The 21,097-nt window shown below is 37.2% G+C and overlaps 2 protein-coding genes and 1 long non-coding RNA gene across 3 annotated transcripts in view; 1 reads left to right on the forward strand and 2 right to left on the reverse strand.

Annotated features, from left to right (window-relative positions):
* The window catches only part of vsig8a (V-set and immunoglobulin domain containing 8a), a 74,345-nt gene that overhangs the window by 35,453 nt on the left and 17,795 nt on the right, over positions 1–21,097 (reverse strand). The gene's annotated exons all lie outside the window — the stretch shown is intronic.
* The window catches only part of si:ch211-127i16.2 (probable flavin-containing monoamine oxidase A), a 40,285-nt gene that overhangs the window by 11,196 nt on the left and 7,992 nt on the right, over positions 1–21,097 (forward strand). Inside the window, exons 8-11 of the mRNA XM_003440238.4 lie at positions 6,460–6,560; positions 13,313–13,471; positions 15,491–15,577; positions 18,818–18,918. Of these exons, the coding sequence (XP_003440286.1) occupies positions 6,460–6,560; positions 13,313–13,471; positions 15,491–15,577; positions 18,818–18,918 (448 nt within the window). The remainder of the gene's footprint in view (positions 1–6,459; positions 6,561–13,312; positions 13,472–15,490; positions 15,578–18,817; positions 18,919–21,097) is intronic.
* On the reverse strand, positions 4,223–6,519 carry LOC112847346 (uncharacterized). Its single transcript, XR_003220852.1, has 2 exons — positions 6,443–6,519; positions 4,223–5,086 (listed from the first exon to the last, which is right to left on the reverse strand). It is a non-coding gene; the product is annotated as an uncharacterized LOC112847346 (long non-coding RNA).

The following is a 21,097-nucleotide window of genomic DNA, read 5'->3' on the forward strand; positions in this document are numbered from 1 at the left end:
TCTCAGTGATGCAGAAGGCAAATATCCTTCTCTCTCATCTGTCTGTCAAATGTGGCAAACTGTGCGTCCATGCAGATAAATCTATGATTTTCCTAAATCTTCTTCAGCTCTAGAGTGTGGCAGCCACTTTGGCTGAAGTACACTCGGGTCGCCAGCTCATGGACTGCCTTCATTAGATTTTGAACCACAGCAAATGTTAAAGCCAAAACTTTAACTGGAGTCTAACATGACCTACAACCGTTAGCTGTGGGAAGTTGAAAGTGGCAAAGACGCCATTACCAACCTTTCTAAATTCAGGTTACTAAAGCGGGGAATGCTATACATATTTTGGACTGATGTGAGAAACCAAAAGCTTTAACTGAACCAAAATTCAGAGGAAAGCAATGATATAAAATTATTTTTACAGACAGGTGATTTGTTTACTCGTGGCTGTCTGACAATATATGGGGATTTTTCTCAACCCTTGATTTATTTTCCTCGTATGGAAACAGAGATACCTGCACCCCAGCATCTAATCAGCTATAGTGGAAAATTGTGTTGATGTTGATTTGATTTCTGCCTTCCTGCTGGTGCTTGTCATGTGTAGGACACACACCAAGGGTGGAGTTGATGCAGGTTGAAGTTATGACTGGAAGCACACTTGGTTTTGCCAGGTTTGGAAAGGGCTGAAGCTAAATCTGAAGTGCAGGCTTATACTGAGTCTGTTCCTATTTGTACTAAGCTGGCAAAAGATCTGTCACTCAAAGCCTCATAGTCAGAGCCATGGACCAAAGCCAGGATCCTTAATGAGACAGGTCTGAGAGCAGTGTTGAATTATGCAGCATGGATTGCTCTGGCTCGTATGCCACAGTGCCACACTTTGGCCCTAAATCAGTGTGGGGAGGTTGACAGGGACTCTTGAATGCCAAAGTCAACCCAGTGATTGAGACGTCACCTCTTCCAAAAGAAGTTGGGTGTAAATTTAAGAAAGGTTTGCAGCTTAAAGTCCTCTTTGTGACATGTTTCAGTTTGAATTTTCTGGGAACTGGGTAAACCTGGGCAGCTTTGTGATTTGTGGGTGTGAGAAAGAACAAGACAGGTGGGATTGACGATAAAGACGAAATGATACCAAGTCTCTCTTCGACGGCTGAAGTCTAAAATTATATTTGCTGCATACACTGCACCTCAATTCTGTCTCTTTTACAGATTTTTGGTGCTGACATTTCAAATGAATTGTAAAGTCTCTTGCTTTCAAGTCCAGTAATGGGCAGCTGGTTACAAAATGTGAAAAAACCCCCAAAACTTTCTGAGTCTACAGGATGCCTGGCATCAAGACGTGCCACTATATTCACACACACCAGGATTTGTTTTCTAATACATCATCTTAGACCTGTTCCCGGCTCCTGTATTTACCTCCCTGTTCATCCATCCATCTTTTGTAATGAGTCCCGTCAGGTTTTTTTCTTTTTTCTTTTTGATACTCCTTCTTTCACTCATGTTGATGATTTATGAACTGTTTTGTCACACTGCATATTGAGATTGCTATGCATGAAAATGATGAATGTGGAATTAGGATCTGTTGCCATGTGTTGACTTTTGAAATGTGGACATGTAAAATATTTTTCTTACGAAATAGTTTATAGGTTAGTATGTTTATAGAGTCTGAGACTAGATAAGACTAAGATCAAAATCCTGAAAAGCATTTTTAAATTTCTGTTTGTTTGTTTGTTTTTTTATTATAATGCAATTAAGCATACCTTCCAATATTCAGCAACAGTTACAGAGAGCTTTGCAGCTGCTAAATTAGCATTTAGTTTCACACCGTATTACTGTTCCTCATTTCAGGAAACTCTTAGTAGAACATGCTGTGAGTGCACACGTTTGTGTGGGCTTGTCTGTGTGTATTTATTTTGAAAGCGGTGAAGCTAAAGTTCTCAAAGACTGCAAACTCAGAGTGCCTGAGTATAGCGGGATGCACATCTCGTGCAGGAGGAGCTGCTGTAATTAGAAGAGGCTTGGGCAATGGTGAGGAAGTGTGCCATTCAGGTCTGGTTTACGCTAGTAGAAAAATGGGTAAACAGTGCATTAGCAATGATTTTGACAACTTACACTGCATGAGTCAGGATTCTAGGTCAGTATCTGCTGTGCTGTGAATGAAACTAATGGAGCCTAATTTAGGGATTAAACATGAAGTGGGAGCTAAAGTGATTGTGAAGATAATTAACGCACTGTGATTTTTATCTTGCTGAGTTTAAACTCAGTGGAAATAAATTTCACTCTCTCTTTATATTTTACATCTCTCCTGATGAGTAATATAGAAGGTTTGAAGAACAGACAATCATAGCTGTAATTTTGCAAACCTTCATTGACCAATGGATAATTGCTATGGAAAATTTGGTCTCCTGGAAGGATAAACCATGGTCGATATGATCTTTTGTCACTGGAGATTGACCGTTACTGGATTTTTCTTCTTTTTTTTTTAGGTCAATAGGGATGTTAGTATTTGAAAGATAAAAATGATGATATAAAAAAATTGTCTGAAATGACCATTTAACAAACTACATTTTTGGGGGGGTTAAACCTGATCATTAAAAAGCTGTGGTTAGTCCTTTGCATCCAAACAAATAGAAATTGTCACTAAGGCTTTAATGCACTTTGTGTGTGCAGTGTAGCTTGATTGTATTTAACTGATACAGTATAATCAAATAGGGTTTTTTTTTTTTAATGAAACCACCTCATCTCAAACATGCCGTTCTTCATTTCTGAGCATTTTCAACTGCCATGCCTTTATTGTGGTGGTAAAATATTCAGTGCTGCAATAAATAATAGATAAAACTTGTCTGTATGGGCACTGCATAGTATGCATTTTAAAAGTATGATGGGATAACATCAGCAAACAACACTATACTGTAGTTGCCCTGCACAGCCCTGTGGTACAGTCAAACAGTAATACTAAATACCAAGTAGTTGTTGCCCAGATAAGAGATTACTGCATAAAAGTATGTCTTAATTAGCTTCTCATTTCTATTCAGAAACTGTAAGGCATGGTTTCCTGGCACTAAAATTAGTGGTCAAGATTACAGTCAGGTATTCACAAGCAATTAAAAGTCATTCAATATTAAAGCATAGTTAAATTAATTAGTAAACAAATTGCTTTGGACTCAGAGGTCACTCTCCTCAAGTCCACTTTTGCTTAGACCAACAGCAAAACTCGAACAGTGGTGTAGGTATGGATGGGGGAGGGTGTATATGTCGACTACTGCGCCTTCAATTTCAATAAGTGTCAAGGGGATGCATAGGTAATTCAATAAAGGGTCTGTGCTGTAACATGGCCATAGATACAGACCTCCATCTTTAACATTTTGTTTAAGTGGTTGATGAAGAGTGCTGCCCATCTCTAATGGCCTTACAGATTTATGATAGTAGCGACTGCTATTTCTTTGGTATTCATTTGTCATTATTACCTGTATCTTTTAAATTAGCTCTGGGTATGGATACCTCCCCAGGATTATGGCCAGAACTGTGTTTTTTTTCCTCCTTTGTTTCAATCAAACAGCTGACACATTAATTTTTTTTTTCTATTTTCAGATGCAATTATCTTAGCCAGTTACCTGGCAAGAAGTTGTATGTGTCACTATTTTTTTTCCCCTTTTCTCCACAGCAGGTTGTTGAGGCTTACGCTGTGGACTGCTCTGTTGTTTTTGTGAGGATGGAAATGATTATCTTTTACAGCTTGCAAAAAGACAGGTGGGAACTAAACTTGAGTCATTTTTTTCAAACTTTTTAAAGGATTTTTTTTTGCACCACTCCTCATAAATTGCCATTCAGAAGCTGCATCTCTGAATCATCACCCCTTTGATGTTATGTCTTGATTTGAGTGGCTTTTCAAGTTTCACTTTCCTCATCCTTCTAACAGTCAAAGACACTGAAAGTGCCGGTACCGTATGCTGTGCTAAAAGTTCACAGTGAAAAAGTAATGGAAATTTTGAGGCCTTACTTGCCGAAGGCAAAAGCAGATGTGACTTGTAGGTCACATCCAGAAGAAATTGAGAAAGTGTGGTTACTGTTGTCCAGGAGTGCATTCACAAAAATTAAGTCAGAGAGGATCAAATGCCAGAATTTTTTTTAAAAGGAAGGACATGAAATGAAGACAGACAGAATGACGATGAAAAATTGAAAGGAAACCACTCAGAGGGGAAGGAGTGTCCTCAGATGTCAGAGTATTAAGGGTCAGGAACAAACATTTGTGCAGATAGCTTGGAAGCTATGAGATGCTCTTGAACTTGGCACTGTTTTGCATAGATGACAGTGTAATGCAAAAAAAAAAAAAAAAAGAAGTCTGATGAGCTGTCAAATTAGAGTGCTTCAGAGGACGGTAGATGAGGATGGTGTCAGCATACTAGAAGGAACTTTCAATTTTTCTCAATGTCTGGTCCAAATGTAAATCTTCTGATCTTCAACTGCAACTTTCACTTGTCAAACTAAAGAAGGCGTTCTTTCACTCAAATAGTTTAGGATACTAATTAGCATCATGGCTAAGGTTATTATAATTCTAAATTGAGACCGTCTTTATGAGACGAATATTATTTAGACCACTGAATAGATGTAACACATGTTGCATTTTACAAGGTCCATGCAGGCAAATAGAAACGATAATGTGAGGACAATGACTATCCGATCAAAACTGAAAAGACTGTCAGCCCCTGAGTGTTGGACCCAGTAAGGAACCAAGAGACCATCATTGCCTTATGTAAAGCCATTTATTTAGTACTACTAAAAATGTGAATATGCTACATTTGCACAAACATCATCACCTCTATTAAGGTCTAATTTTACAAAAATGTGTTACTTTCTCAGTTGCTAGGCTGTGCAATTTAAAGGGCTGCCAGCCCAACAGTGTACAATTAAATGCTCTGGAGTCAAGGATATTTTGTTATTGTTAAAGTGGCTCTTTCACTTCTATGTCAGACAGGGAAAATCATCAGTATTTATCCTGTGTATATACTGAAATCTGTGCTGTCAAAGCTTTATGATTTAACCCACCTTTTCAGAAGATGCCAAAAACAAGGGGACCTCCACAGTAAAAAGAACAGAAATTATCGGATACCTGAAAAAGACAAGATAACAGTGTTATTTTTCTTTCTGCTGCAAATAGCTGATGGCTGTCTCAAATAGGCAAATTTGCTCGCACTCGCTCATGTTTATGTAAGTGCATAAATTGCCATTGCATTGTTCCCATTTTATACTTTTACCTATGTCGCCTTGATTTGACTGTGATTTTGAGTTGCGGTAGCAAAGTTCCACTAAAGTGTCACAACAGATTAGCATATTTATGAGCAGATGATAGTGTTTTCACTGCACTTTTGTGTTCAAAAGCGTGAGATGCCAGTGTATGTTGTATTTACTTATCTGCAATTCAACAGCTGTCTGACAGAAATGTGGTAAAAGACGTCCCTTGCCATCAACTTAGCATGCATGGTGTCAAAAATAGTATTATGGATAGATACCACTTGACAGGTCTTATGTCATGTGTACAGTGCCGTCAATTGAATGTCTAGGTGCCCATGTCAAATTAGTTTTGAGCCACTTATCATGTCACTGTTTTTCAATTATACTGCTTTAAGCTCATAAATTTTGTTCTGCATTGAGGGCATTATTTTGAGGTTGCTGACAGGCCCTTGACGGTTTCAAAATGATGTTTCACATCTTCCAGTGGTTCATTCGTTAAAAGCCTGGCTTCTAGCCAGATGTTGGTACACTTGCCAGCACAAGCACAGAAACAGCTTGCCTTCTCTTTATGCGTGACATACGCTAACTCTAACGGTACTGATGAAGTTACTTGACTGCCTTCACATCAGTGAGATTGAGCTTTAACAGATGTAAGCACTGTGATTAGTACTCTGAAGCCAAGCAGCAGGGAGAGTTGCAGTAGGTCATGGCGATTTATTTAGAAGGTCATTAATGCTAGTCAGTGATTAAAGATAAAGCCGTTCTGATCAATAGAAGGATTAGCTCTTTTGTTCTTTTGTTCCTTTACTCTGTGTTTCAAAAGAAAAAGAAAAAAAAACCAAAAGTAGATTAGGTCTATGTGTTATAGTGTGGTTTATAGTAAAGCGCATGAAGTAAGATCAGTGAAAGTGATGCACTAGAGGGCAGTTTTTGGGGCAGCTGTCAGTAAGGAGGTAGAGCAGGTTGTCTACCAATCAGAAGGTTGGTGGTTCAATCCCCAGCTCCTCTAGTCTGCATGGCAAAGTGTCCCTGCTGAGATGCTGAACCCCAAGCTGCACATGATGCAGTGTGAGTGTGTGAATATCAAGTTAAAAGCATTAGGACATAGAAAAAAGCACCTCTATGAATGTGTGAGTGAATAAGGCTTGGAATAAAAATACTTTAAGTGTTAAAATAGATATGAAAAGCACACTGTTTATTTAACTACTAGTCCAGATTAAGATTCATGGTTTACCTTTGTTTTCCCACCAGCAAAGATCAACTACCAACCAGCCCTGCCCAGCCAGAGAGAATTCCTTACTCAGAACATGCCTGTGGGTCATATGATAAAATTCATTATTACCTACAAAACGGTAAGTAAAAAAAAGACAAGAACACACAGAAGCAATGTTTACATGATTAAGGTTATGACGATCTAATCAAGAAGCATTTGTTTTAAATGATAACCCTTTTCCCTTCAAATCTGTTGAGCCAAAGTTACATATAATTCTTTCCAGTTAATTTGGAAGTTGGTCGATAATGAAGTTGGTTGTAGATGAAAAAGCTTTTATGTGAAATACATACATACATACATACATACATACATACATATACACATATACATTGCTCATTCCTGAATTATCATGTTCACAAGATTTTCAGAAACCTTGTTGTTGAGGTTGAAGTCACTAGGGTGAGATTTAGTAGATAGTAGTACCAATTTCAAAATCCTTTATAACTTAGGAACGAGTCAACAAAGTTCATAAAGTTGGGTGTCCACACTACACCCCCCTCCTCCTCAGTGGGGTGTCAACAGTACTCAGCCTTTTATGGCGGGGGTATAAAAAGGTAAGCTAAAAATACTTTGCTGATAGATTTATAAATTTCAAATAAATGTTAGAATCCACAAGGGGTTTCCCTAGAAGTCTGCACTTTGCTTGATTAAAAAAAAATACCATATGTTACAGTGACATGTGGGGAAATTAACAGCTGATTTTAATTGCAGACAAAAATTGTATATCAATAACAAAACAAATTGCAGTTTCCGGTAGAAAAATTGTTTAAAAATATTTATTTGGTAAGCAGGAGTCTCTATCAGACAGCAAATAACTAACTTGATACATTTATACATCAATCTGACAACAATCTGTACAAAAAGCTTCGAGCACATGAAATTTGATTTGTGTAATCTAATCCATTTTGCACTTCCACTACAACACCACAGTTAATTAACAAAATGCTTTTGTGCCTTGTTAAGTAACTGAAATTGTCAGCTGTACAGAACATAAAACAATTTGTGCTCATGCAAACATTTATTTGATCAGTGTCTTGGCAAGATGCACTAAGATTCCAATAAACACACGGAAAAACTGCTCGCTGATAGACAGTATGGTTTAATTTTTACTCTGCTCCTGTGCATCTGCAGAAATTCTATAGTCTCAGATGTATGGAGACCTTACTTTTATCAATTACGATTATGAGTTGTAGCCCAGGAGCCATGGGTCATATGTCTGAAATATACATGTTTAAAAAGGTTAAATATAATAGATGTAAAGCATATACATTTCCCTGACAGGCTGAAGGAAATAAGAGTATAGATGAATGGAAGGGAAACAAATCATCACGAGAAACAAAGTTCATTCTTTGTAGCTCTTGAAAAGAGCACCATTATTTCTTTGTGCACAGTATTATCACGGCTGGTGGGTCAAGACATAGACACCAAAGGATGCCTTGTGCCTAATTTGGCTGCCAGCTGCATCTGACTATTCATGTATAAAAGTAGAAAAAAAGTACATTCCGTGGTGTAGGTGCACCCATTTGCTTTATCAGATGTTTTAACACTACTGTTGTGTGGTCTTACATGTGTATGTACAGCTGCTTTCATCCTGCACTAATGTCAACATGAAAACGCTCTTTAACAACTTGGTGAGGGACAAAACTATCTCATTTTCCCTACAAAATACCACTGTTATTGACCTTAATGGTCGTTTTTAGTATTTTGAACATCTAAATCCGTGGTGGAGTGTTCCATTTCATTTCTGCACTTCATTTTAGCCAATTTCTGGTTGAATCTAGTTTGCTTTATTTATTTATTTATTGGGAGTAGTAATTAAACATTTTTTGCAGTTTTCATAGTGAAAAACAAAAACTAAACAGCTGAATTTCCACTCACCTGTGCTACTCTGGGATTTTGAAATCAAACCTGATTGGTATTCACCTAGTCTTTTTCAACATATACCTTACAGACCTTAGCCCTTGTCATTAATTGTGTCAATATACTGACATAGGTGAGGATGCACACTGATCTAAAGGAACATTGGAAAAAAATGTTACTAAGCAAATACAGTGATTCCCAGTCTTCTCACTGAGGCCAAGGCCTCTTGAGGTGTATTTTCTAGACCTGAGAAAAGCTGTTCATGCTTGAAAACACACAAATGTCATTGAGTGGTAGCAGTTCTGCATGAAGGAATGGGCCAAATACCTCAATAGCTTCGTGAGAGGCTTATCCATTTTAAAGAACATACAGTGAAGGTTATTTATTGTTATACATACAAAGTTATCCTTCTTTTAATGTTTTCCTATTTCTATTTACTTTCTTGCATAATATTCACAAGATAAATACTGAAATGTGCAGAAATGTTCTTTTAGCTTCTTTTTTTTTTTTTACTTCAAATGTCAAGTGAGCTATGACCAGTCAGTCGTCCCCACTGGAGGGAAAAGAAGAATACATTTAAAGATGGGCACCATCTTCTTATTCCCTGACTCCCTACTGGAGACATTTCAGCGGGGAGTGATTCAAAAAACCCAACCCATGACCGGGGGAAATCACAGAGGCAATTTGATAACAGATGGCAGCAGACTTCTCCCTATGAAAACACTCAGCTGATGGAGCAGTTCACTGAAATGCTCTTGCCAGATCACATGTGCAAGTCCAAGGAATTAGCATTTTCAGCATAAACAGATGATTGCCTATTGTTACCTTGCATTATCATGGAATACAGTCTTTAAATCAGAAGAATGTTCCCTGCAGGATCTAAATCTTAGAAAAAGTACTTCAATCTTTTCAGGAGTGAAAGTAGTCTTAGTCTAAAAAAAAAAACAACAAAACACAAACAAACAAAAACTGTAGCATGAATCATAACCATGTTATATAGAAATAGCCTGTGTGCATCCAAGCTCAGAAGTGGATTAGTGTCAGAAATGACTTGCCTTGCGATAAAATGTATACACACCAAAACAAGGTTCAAGAAGTAACTATGTTCACAAGTAAGTGAGATGTAGCAGACATGTAATAAAATAAGCACTTCACCAGAAAAAACAGCGTAGTGCTAGCTAAACTACATTGCCAGAAGTATTTACTCACTCATCCAAATCATTGAAGTCAAGTGGTCTACTCACTTCCATGGCCCCAGCTGTATAAAATCAAGCATCAAGCAGGCTGCTCAGGGGCTCCGTGAATTCTAGCATGGCACCATGATAGGATGCCACATGTGCAACGAGTCCAGCCGTGAAATTTCCTCAGTACTAAATATTCCACAGTGAATTGTTAGTATTATAATAACAAAGTGGAAATTTTTGGGAATGACAGCAACCAAGCCATGAAGTACAGTAGGAGGCCATGCAAAATCACAAAGTAGGGTAAGCAGATGTTGAGGTGAAAAGTGTGCAAAGTTCTTCTGCAGACTTAATTGCTAAAGAACCCTTATACGGCCTTCAGATTAGATCAAAAACAGTGTGTAGAGAACTTCATGAAATGGGTTTCCATGGCCGAACAGCTCTATCCAAGCCTTAAATCACCAAATTCAATGTTGTGACATAAATGATGCCACTACTGGACTCTAAAGCACTGGAGACTTGTTTACTGGAGTGGCGAATCACAGTTCTCTGTTCTCTGTGCCAGACATACTCTGGCAATGCGATGTTGGTGGTTCCCAGAAGAACAGTACTTGTCAGACTGCATTGTACCAAGTACAAAGTTTGGTGGAGGAGTGGTTATGGTGTGGGGTTGTTTTTCAGAGCAAACTGCCACTCCTAAAAAGTGGCAATTGACCTCTAATTCCAGCGAAAGGAACATTTTGGACAATTTCATGCTCCGAACTTTGTGGAAACAGTTTGGCCCTTCCCTGTTCCAACCTGAATGCACACAGGTGCACTGAGCAAGGTCCATAAAGACTTTGTATAGAGGAACTTGACTGACCTGCACAGAGTCCTGGTCTCCACCTGACAGAACACCTCTGGGATGGGTTTAGAGCACAGACTGTGAGACAGGCTGTCTCATCCAATATCAGTACCTGACTTCACAAATGTGTTTCTGTAAGAATGGCCAAATATTCCCTGAAACATACTCATAAACCTTGTGAAAATCCTTCTCAGAAGAGTTAAAGCTGATATAGTTCCAAAGGCTAGCACGCATCAAAGATTAAACCCTTTGGATTAAAAATGGGATGTTACTCCAGTTCATATGTGTGTGAAGGCAGATGCACAAAGACTTTTGGCAATATAGTGCATTTGTCTTGCCATATTCTGCTTTCTCTTCTGATTGTTTCTAGAATAGGAAATAAGGTGAACTTAAACCAGCATATTGGATGCTTGTTTAGCATTTGAATTAGCCTGCCTACACTACTCTAGTGGGAGAGTTGATATGCCCTGTGTAGATAATAGATGAATTTGTCATAAAATATATAAAACATAAAAAATATCAAATATAAGAAATAAAAGCTTAATTGCAATCACAATGTAAGCACATTTTGGTTGAAATCTATTTAGCCTTTTGGGGGTGGTTGTTGGGGTTCTTAGCAGTGAATAACTAATCAAGATCCAAAAAAGGAAACTGTAATTGAAACCAAGTCTTCAGTAATCATGTATTAAGTAAAGTCATTATTTATTTTGAGCAAAAATACAATGATGATAATTAAAAGAGAGAATACAAATTCAAAGCAAGATCCAGAAATATGCTTTCAGAATCACAGTTACCATTATACAATGACACTGATCACAATGTTAGAGAGATGCAGCATAAAAGGATGACTCAACACACATTTAAATTCACATGGATGCAAACATGACAGCCCATGCTTATACAAATGTAAATGCAGAATACATAGTAGCATTAGTAATACAATATTTTCTGATACAGTGCTGCTAGTAGCAGTAGTCATATTATGTTTTCTTATAAAATTCCCCATGTCGCAAAGTGAATAAATTCTTAAAAGAAAAAGTTAAAGTGTTATTTGATGCAGGTTCAAAAAAGTCCCTACTTCCCAAAAGCCTGTAAGAACATTAAAGTTACTTATTATTACATGAGGCTATGAGATTGCCAGAAAGCAACACAGTGTGTGTGTGACAGAGCCAAATGATCATAATTTTATGAAGCATTTGTATTACATTTGTACATCTCGTGCTATTTTACTACCACAGAATGGTCTTCACATACATGAAATGTATTCAAATTACCAACACTCCAAGATATGAAAATAAAATTATAGTTACACATATGAACATGTAATTTGCATTAGCTATGATATATTATACTTGATAATATTACTAATATTATAATATTGTTTAGTAAAACAAAGCTGTCACAGACTGTATATTTATATTAAGCATAGATTTCTTAAAAACAAAACAATAAAACCCACAATTACTGACAGATTTTGGATCAGTTGTTTTTGAAAGAAATTTAATGAGGAATCAATTTAATATTTAATCAGCAGATATCAAGGATTTTCCTTTATAAAATAACTACATAGATGTACTATACAGAGGCCCATCCAGTGATGTGTTACCTAATTTAAGGCTGTCATGTTAAAAGGCAGATTGATCATTATAAAAAGCCTTTGCCAGTAATGGTAATTGCTGATTAAAGAAGCACTGCTTTTTGTTCCCTAGTGTAGTTGCATGTCTGGAGCTTCAGCTTAGGTTACGATAACAGTCTCAAAAGGGGTAGAGATGCAAAGAAAAAAGCCACTCCTGATATTGGCCAAAAAGATCAACATGGGCAAAGGGACACAAAAATTGGATTGGAAAATGTGCTATGAACAAACAGTCTGTGTTTGAGATGTCTGACCCAAAAGAAAAACAGCTGTGAGATGTAGAATAAATACACAGATGCTGGAAGAGGTGGTTGATCCCAACTACTATGGTTTAACATCATTCTAAAGTGAAACCAAAAGCGAAGTTCAAAAATTATGCAAATATTTTTACAGAAGTTGGTCAGTCAACAGGTATTCAATAACTGAGTGGCCAGCACAGGACCTCAACCTTAATACTAAGGTTTTGTGTGAACAGCTTGTCTGTATGGTACATAAGAAGTGCTCAGTAAACGATCCTGATTTCATGAAGGGTATTCTCTCTATACGTCCATCCATTTATCCTTATCAGGGCAATAGATCTGCAGGGTCTATCGCCCTGCTAGCCCTGCAGGATTGCAGGGCTAGCACAGAGACAGACAACCATTCACACTCATGGGCAATTTAGAATCACCAGTTAACCTAACCCCGCTAACTGCTTGTCTTTGGACTGTGGGAGAAAGCCAGAGTACCCGGAGAGAGCCCACGCAAACACAGGGAGAACATGGGAACTCCACACAGAAAGGCGTCAGCCAGGTGGAGGATTCAGACTTGGGACTTTTTTGCTGTGAGGCAACAGTGCTAACCACATGGTGCACTGTGCTTCTTTAATTTTTTCCTTTAATTTAATATTTCACATTTGGATGTGAAAATATCCAGTCCAATATCCCACTGACAACTTCGTGTAACTAAAAGTTATCAATACAAGGTTCTGTTGATTTATCTTCAAATTTGAAGACATTGAGGGAAATGTGAGCACAAAAGAATATTTTTCCCCCTGACATTATCACTTTAATCATGAAGCACAGAAGGTATTCTTTATCGTTTTCAGACAGATCTGTGATAGCTCCCCTCTGTTTTAGCTTAAACAGTTTTTCTTGACAAAGCAGTTTGTTTTTTTTTTTTTGCCAAACCTTCAAATTAATCCAGTCAAAATTTAATGCAATTTCCCCAACGTGTAATCAAGGAATGAGTGTATGCAAATGGTTTGTAGCTTGTTTCAGTATTAAAGTGTTGCCATTATTGATGATGCTAATAATGTTTGTATTTCTTTGCAGGCTTTTTGGAGGGAGAAGGGCTTTTCTGGGGAAATAGTGGCAGGGTCCTCCACCGAGTGTCCATTCTGTGTAACCTTTGACGCCACCAGCCCTTTTGGTAATGCTGCTCTGGTAGGATTCATTGCTGGCCAGCAGGCTTCTCATTGGGAATCAAAAGAGGTAATGGAAAAAATCTGTAGAGAGGCTTTTAAGTAATTTTCTATGCACATGTCACATGACAGTATTTTCAACATGTTTAATAAGCAGAATCTTGCATACTCCTCCACCATCAGGATCATTTGCTTTTACTTGGATGTCCATTGCTAGTAGATATAAACTAAAGAACTCCACAATCATGGGTATATTTAGGGTTAAGTCTTGTTTGCATTAGAGAAAAAAGCCACATAGAATGCATTCTCAAAATGATGTTGTTCAGTGGCAGCATTATAAAACTGCACTCAAGATTGCTCATCAACCGAGTGCAGATAAAGCACTGCCTTTAGACTGAGAATTGTGGGGTACTGATGCAAGCTTCCAGTAACTGACAGTAAATAACAGACAGAAGTGTTTCTTACCTGTATGATAGAAAGAAGACTTTAAGAGCATCCCTAAAAATAGACAGTGGGTATTTTTTGCTGGTTAAGTGTTTAGAAATAAAGGGAAGGTGTTTATAGTTACTGTTACCAGGTTTAAGTTTAAGGTTTAAGTTGTAAAAGGCAACCTACAAAAAAAGAGAATGACTTAACTAAAATTTAAGATGCATGGTTGTTCATGTTATTGGCCAACCAATCTGTTATTTCTTAACAAAGAACATTTAAAAATAAGTCTAGTCTTAATCCTTTAAATTCTTTTCAGCAATAGCTTTGGTATAGGAAGAATGCAGGCTTTATATGCCTTTAAGCGTGTGTTGTAAATGTGTGTGTGAGTATGGTTAAAGTGGTTTGCAACACGCTTTTCGCACACAGCCTACACTCTTTCCTTCTATATTCATACATACATACATACATACATACAGGTAGCAGTGTTTCCCTTTACATAAAAATATAAATATATTCAGCCCCATCTCTACAGTTGTTTTTGCCATTTAAGTCATCCTGACTGGCTAAAGCTCTTGAGTAACTATCACCCTGCTGGTTTATTCTGTGTAGGATGCTAAATAATTAAACTCCACTTCCCCAACAAAAGAAAAAAAAAAATCCCCAAACTATGGTGGTATATGTGAGTAGACGTGGCATCAGACATGCAATTACGCACAGTATGCGCTGTTATAAAGTATGAGTTTGTTATTATTTTATGTATTTTAGCTTTGTTTTTTCTGTATTTTTTTTTCCATTTTCAGGTCTCTTGCACTTCACTGGCTTTCTATTGTTGCAGTTTTAATTTTGTTTAAATGTTTACTTGGATGCTGTTTCTTTGCCTGTTTTTCTTGTAGTATGCCAACATTCCCAATGGAGAAATACAGGGGATTGAAGATTGCACAAAAAATAGTGTGAACTTTACCGTTTATTGGAGCAAATGGGATGACTCCAAAATTAACTTGACACTTCATTCACCTTCGTTGATTTCAAGTCTTTATAAATAAATAAATATATATATAAATAAATAAATTAGAATTAACTACAACGTTCCTGAATTATAAATATTATTGCTCAGCTCATGTTTTATGTAATAGGAGGCCATTCTTTGTTGGTTTTACAGAGAAACTCAAACAGAATGACAGACTGATGTTAGCAGAGCCGGTCAGAGTGTAAAGGAGAAATCCGTGACCTGTTGTGACACACAAAAAATTAATGTATTATTTATTAATTTATTAGGAAACATAAAAAAACTACAAATAAAAATATTTTTAGGAAATCATCTGTGTTTGATTTACATACATTTACTGTAATAGATCAATGTCACTTTCAGAAAAACTCAAAAACATGACATGTTTGGCTTTAATTCTTTTCCTAAAATCTCTATAACACAGGCAAAGTTTAAATGACTTTTATTGCATCTCTTTTTGTTGCCAGGCCTCAGCTGCTCATCGTGTGTGCTAATACAACTGTGAGAATGAGTTGCACAAATTCTTTACTTCTTGTGTCCAAATTGGAATGGTTTCTAGACAATACATTCAGCACAAAGCATGTTGTTACAGTCTTGAGTTACAGAAAGTGCCAAGTTACAACACACATTTCTGTTTCTGTTTTCTGTTTACAGGTTGGAGAAAGGAAAAATGCTGTGCTTTCCAGTCTGGTCAAATATCTAGGTCCTGAGGCTGCATCTTTCATTCATTACGAAGAAAAAGTAAGTGCTAAGTGCCAAATGTCTGGTGAAATAAAACAATATTTTTAGTTTAAGGTGGTTCCGTATAGTGCCAAAATGTATCCCATCTCTCTCTCTCACTTTGCTGTTTTCTGGTTTGTATTCTTAAGGTATAAAGTTTTTGTATTATATTAGGAAAAAAAGAAAAAAATTAAAAGTTATTTTAGACTTCACTGGGGTTTCACAGTGAGTCTGGAATCATTTCCACAGACCATAAATTGTGTCTAAAACCCTCCAAATTTGCATCCCTTTCTAGTTTGGAAAGTGTACAAGTTCTGTTAACAGACCTGCCCTTTTAAATTCCCAATGAGTAGCTGCTGCATTCTGTTATTCTTATTTTCCTGATAGTACTGCTTCTTATTACTCCGCTTTTAAAACATCTCAGCCACAAGCACAGCATGGTTTGGCTCTTGTGTTGACTGCATGAGGAAATACAAGAAACCTGAACTCCCAGCACCTTAGGAAATGAAAAACCAGTGGATTTTTCAGTTCATGGCAATACCACCATAATAGGCAAATTATCTTAGCTTTGATTTACTTTAGAGCACCTCTCTCTCTGCCTAGACCACAATGACGAACATACACAAACAATTAACATGACTGTGTCATCAGCTGTCAGAATAATGAGGAGGAAAGCCAGGATGGAATCAAAAAGTATAGCAGTGACTCTAAATAAGGCTCATAAACAAGGTAATTCTTGACTTGTGACAGTCCCTAGGGACACGCTAAAAAAAGGCCACATTTTGAAAGTTCAATGGCAGACTTTAGATGGCTGCATTAAAAACATGCTGCCAAAACAAGCAGAAACTGAATAAATAAGTCACTGGAAGGCAAGCATGCTGAATGTAGGCTGGGTCTCCAAATGGGGCACAATCACCCATTTTGCATACGAGATACTACATCTTCTACAGTCCTGGGTAAAAACAATGCACATGCAATATAAACTGTCTTTGAAAGATATTTTTAATTTTAATCTGCCTGTCATCCTAAAAATGTGTCAAACATAAACCAAATAGCTCAGCTGCATTACAGGATGTAGCACATTCATTTATGGTCTGTAAAGGAATACATTGGTAAGGCAGATAATTTATTTAAATAAATTATATTTTATTTATATATTTAACATCTATACAGTTTGATGAACTATTTCTCTCTTTTTTATATCCTGCACCACTTTTTTCCCACTTGAAAAAAGAAAAGTTTGCATTTAACCATTTTGCATGTCTATTTTAGGGGAAAACCTAATGTTAACTCATGGTGATGAAATATTCACTAAATATTCAGTCAAGTCATGATTTATGTGTTTGGTTGGCAGATGGGATTAATTTATTGCAGACTGACCTGTTGATTTGGTTCACATAACTGTCAGCATGTGCAGCTGTGGCTACAGCTGTGGCACAGTTTATGGCACACTTAATTCTCCTTTACATGAACAAGGAAAAGGGGAAAGCAACAAAGCAGTGATAGCTAACCAACTCAGAAGCTAGCAGCGTGGCACAAAAAGCTAATGACATGAACATGGAAGAAGTAGACTGGAGGAGCATATGAAGGTGCAGAAATGGGCACCATTACTGGCTGCAGTTAATAGTACAACATCTGAGGTTTTTCTCCTAACTGGAGGGAAATATGGCAGCCATAACAAAGTTGAGCAAGGAGATATGAAGGAGAAGGACTGCAGGTCAAGCTGCAATCATAACTGTCTGAGGATGATGATGCTTCTCTCCACCCCCTAAAAAAAGTATGCTGCAAGTGAAAAACAAAACGTCAAATCGTTGAAAGGAAAACTTCTACATTTAGAGATATTCCCAGACATGAACAACATATTAAATGCCTTAGATGTTTCTCCTTTCCCACTCCAACGTGTTCCTACTCTCAATTTTAGGTTAACTAGTGGTTCTAAACTGGTCATGGATATGAGGCAGATAAAATGCTTTAAGTAGAATAAATTACTGTATAAATGTACAAGTCTAAATTTGACTTGTAGTCTAAATACCTTTAAGTGGTAAGACAAGAGAGTACTATATAATCGTAAGTGCATATATATGACAAACTGAGGCTGGTGCTGACCCCCATGGTCTTTTTTGACATTTGGATACAGGAGGTGCTTGACTTTGACATTTCAATTATTCTGAGCGGACATACTGGGTCAGGGCAAGAAACACCCACTGAGAATGTGAATAATGAAGCTTCTCAACCACAAGCGACAAGTTGATGGTAATCTATGTTGCCTAGGCTAGATTCCATTTTCACATCTACATAAAATCTCAGAATCCCGCAAGCAACCTAAGAACTATGATTCACTTCACCAGCAGCTGTGGAGACAAAAATATGGCGGGATTGCACTGGCACGACCTTAAAGTCACTGAATAATCCACAGAACTTGTTGAGAACATCAGGGAAGTAATGAGTGAGGGCTAAACAGAGAATATACACCAGAAATTTTCTCTGCACTCTGGGCTAAGCAGTGTGACGAACTTTCTAGATATTAAAGGAACAGAGAAATTTAATCTGCTACTTAATAATCCATCTTAGAAAGAATGTTAAATTTAAAAGACGAGAATAAGTAAATCTGCACAGAACTTTGGATACTGACTGATAAGTCCCTAACATTTTTATTTCTATGTTTATATTTAGTTGTCCTTTCTAAGGTGTTATTTAAATGTGTTGTCATGAAGGCATCCTTACTCTTCTTCAACTGGATGACATCCTAGGAGGTGGGCACCCATGCAAGTTGAAAGATTAGTTTTCCTTTGTGCAGATTCAAGGTGTTGGATGATTAGTATTAGTATTACACATTTTCCTCAACAAATAATTCAATATAGTTAACATTTTCCAAAGGAAAAGCAGATGCTACATTTTGTACTTTAGGCCTCACTGGGGCTTAAAAAGAGTCAAATTCTGTATCATCAAAACTCTGATGTTATTATGTCTTTTTGGTCCCTGCCTGAGAATCATTATATATTTAAGTTTTCTCACTAAAATGTTTAATATCGAATCATTGTAATAAGAGTTTTACGGATTTAGGCAGGTTGCAAACATTAAACTAGTAACAGATTATTTAGCATACTATACAGGAATGTCAAGGAGTAGTCCATGGTATCTTCCATGTTCCATGGTTATGTCCTCATAAATTGTCAAAAATATTATGACTGCTATGAAATCAAGCCATATGTGATGTGAAACAATACTGAAAAATATAATTAAATCCATTTTCTCCTGCAGGATTGGGCCAAGGAGGACTACAGTGGTGGCTGTCCTGTTAATGTCATGGCACCAGGTTTGCTAACATATTACCACCCTAGCCTGAGGAAGCCTTTTGGCAGGTAAACACCTGACTAATCACATACACCAGTGAATCACAATACTTATTCTCCCTTGCATTAAAATAACTCATCATCCATCTGCATTTGTATCCACACAAGATTAATAGTAATGTTTTCAAATGGCTAAACGTGTGGAGTTACAGAATTCACAGTTGTAAATGTTAACACAGTACAGAAGGTGACAGGATGAGAGCTGCTGAGTATATTTGCTGAATGTTTATACTATTTTTATACAACAAAAAATAGGTCTGTATTCTCCCTGCCAACTAGGCATTACTCACTAGCACCCAGTGCGTACAGATCATTGACATGAGTCGTGGGAGTGATTACATCTTTAATGATACATAGTAGTCCAGTTCTAAAGAAATGGCAAGAGGTCATCAGGAGGGGTGTTCTCATGGGAAAATGCCCTATAATCCATTTCTAATGGCCTGTTCAGAGATGCACAAAGCTGAAAAACGGGAGAGAGAGAGAGAGAGAGATGGGGAGGGGGATCCAGGTAATGCATTTCCATAATGACATCAAGTCCGAGGGGAGCAGAGGAAGCTCATTACATAACATGACTGAAACAGCAGAAAGGTGATGGTAGCTCTCAGCCACATCCCTACCCCATATAGGAAATTGATTCTCAAGGGCATACTATAACCTTGACACAAATCTAGCACATGTAATGAAGACAAACCCAAGACTGGTTGGCAAAAATGCTGCTGGTGCTTCCAAGGTAATGTATTTAACAATGCAACAAATTTAGCTAGTGTCCCATTATTATCCCATTATGGGATTTGACATGGTCTGTATCTTTATACTGACAATGTGTTTTTCACACTTCACACACTGACTAATTATTCTAGGTTAATAATACGCTTGAATGGACAGCATGGAGGATGTTTGAGAGCAGAGAAGAGGGTATGTGAGATGTGAGAAAAACTAAGACATATGAATAAACTGACCTCAGTAGGTTTTACACCAAGTTAGCAGATTTTGTTTAAAGAAAGATTAATTCTTTAGTATAAATACAAATACGCATTTTAAACAAAAGATCTCTGTTTTTTACCAAGGGAGGAAACATCTGGGATAATATGTCAAATCCAAACAAGCACTGTTGTGCCCCTTTGTGAAAAAGGAGCAACTAAAAGTAGCTTTCTTGGTTTACACTAATTTGATTATATGTTTAATATAATTCCCGGGGCTTGCATCATAGTATCTGGTATGTGAACATTAAATTCTAACAGCTTACAGAGCCATCGCTCTTCATCAGATCTATGTTAAAGTCTGCATCTATTCAGTCATTTCATGATTAGTCTGAGTCCCATCTAAGTCTGACTTAACAGCAGCAACCTCATTCTGAAATATCAGTATGAGTCCCTGTTCCAGTAGTTACAGCCTGAACTTGAGCTAACAGGTGGTTAGCTCAAACCAAAATAATGCAAAGGAAAATAAAGTCATGACAGATTTTCCACAAGCAAACCTTCAGGGCGATCACTTCATTACTGATTCTTTATGTATTTACATGGTTTACAATAAATTACATTTTTTTTTTTAAACAAATACATTCTTTAAGCAAAACATATCCTTCTGAATTTCTGAATCTTGATTTTGCCATAATCAAGGAACACTGATATATGCTGCAAAGTAGGAGTGCTGAAAACATGCAAGGCACCCCCACTCTAAATGGTTGAGAGAGAAAAAAAAGGTACTGGCCACCAGTTCTACCCCTCAGCCTCAGGAGTGTTTTCCGAAAAGTTGATCTCACGATCAAAGGTTTCGAACTCACACAGGCGACTGCACCTATGGGATGAATTTAAAAACCCACGTCACCTTGTTCTCGATTTATTGTGGTCACAAGATTTTTAGAAAACTTCAACTTTGACCATGACACTGAGGCCAAGGTCACCGGGGGTTTAAACTTGTCTGAGACGATTAGTTGCTTTAGTTGGTATCAATTTTAAAATCCTAGTTGACTTCATCATTCCCAGTTTTAGAGACTGTATAAATGTTATACTTGTGCATATCCAGCAGCACCTGTGTTATATGACTGACTTTTATACCACTACTTTTACATCCCACACACATTTAAGCTCACAAAAACAAAACATTTCCTTTATTTTGATAGAGCGCTACAGTTATGACGGCTGTCAGCTGAACGGTTTCACTTACTTCTTATCATTTAATCACCCAT

This window comes from Oreochromis niloticus, linkage group LG7 (assembly GCF_001858045.2).
Source record: "Oreochromis niloticus isolate F11D_XX linkage group LG7, O_niloticus_UMD_NMBU, whole genome shotgun sequence".
Classification (NCBI taxonomy): Eukaryota; Metazoa; Chordata; class Actinopteri; order Cichliformes; family Cichlidae; genus Oreochromis; species Oreochromis niloticus.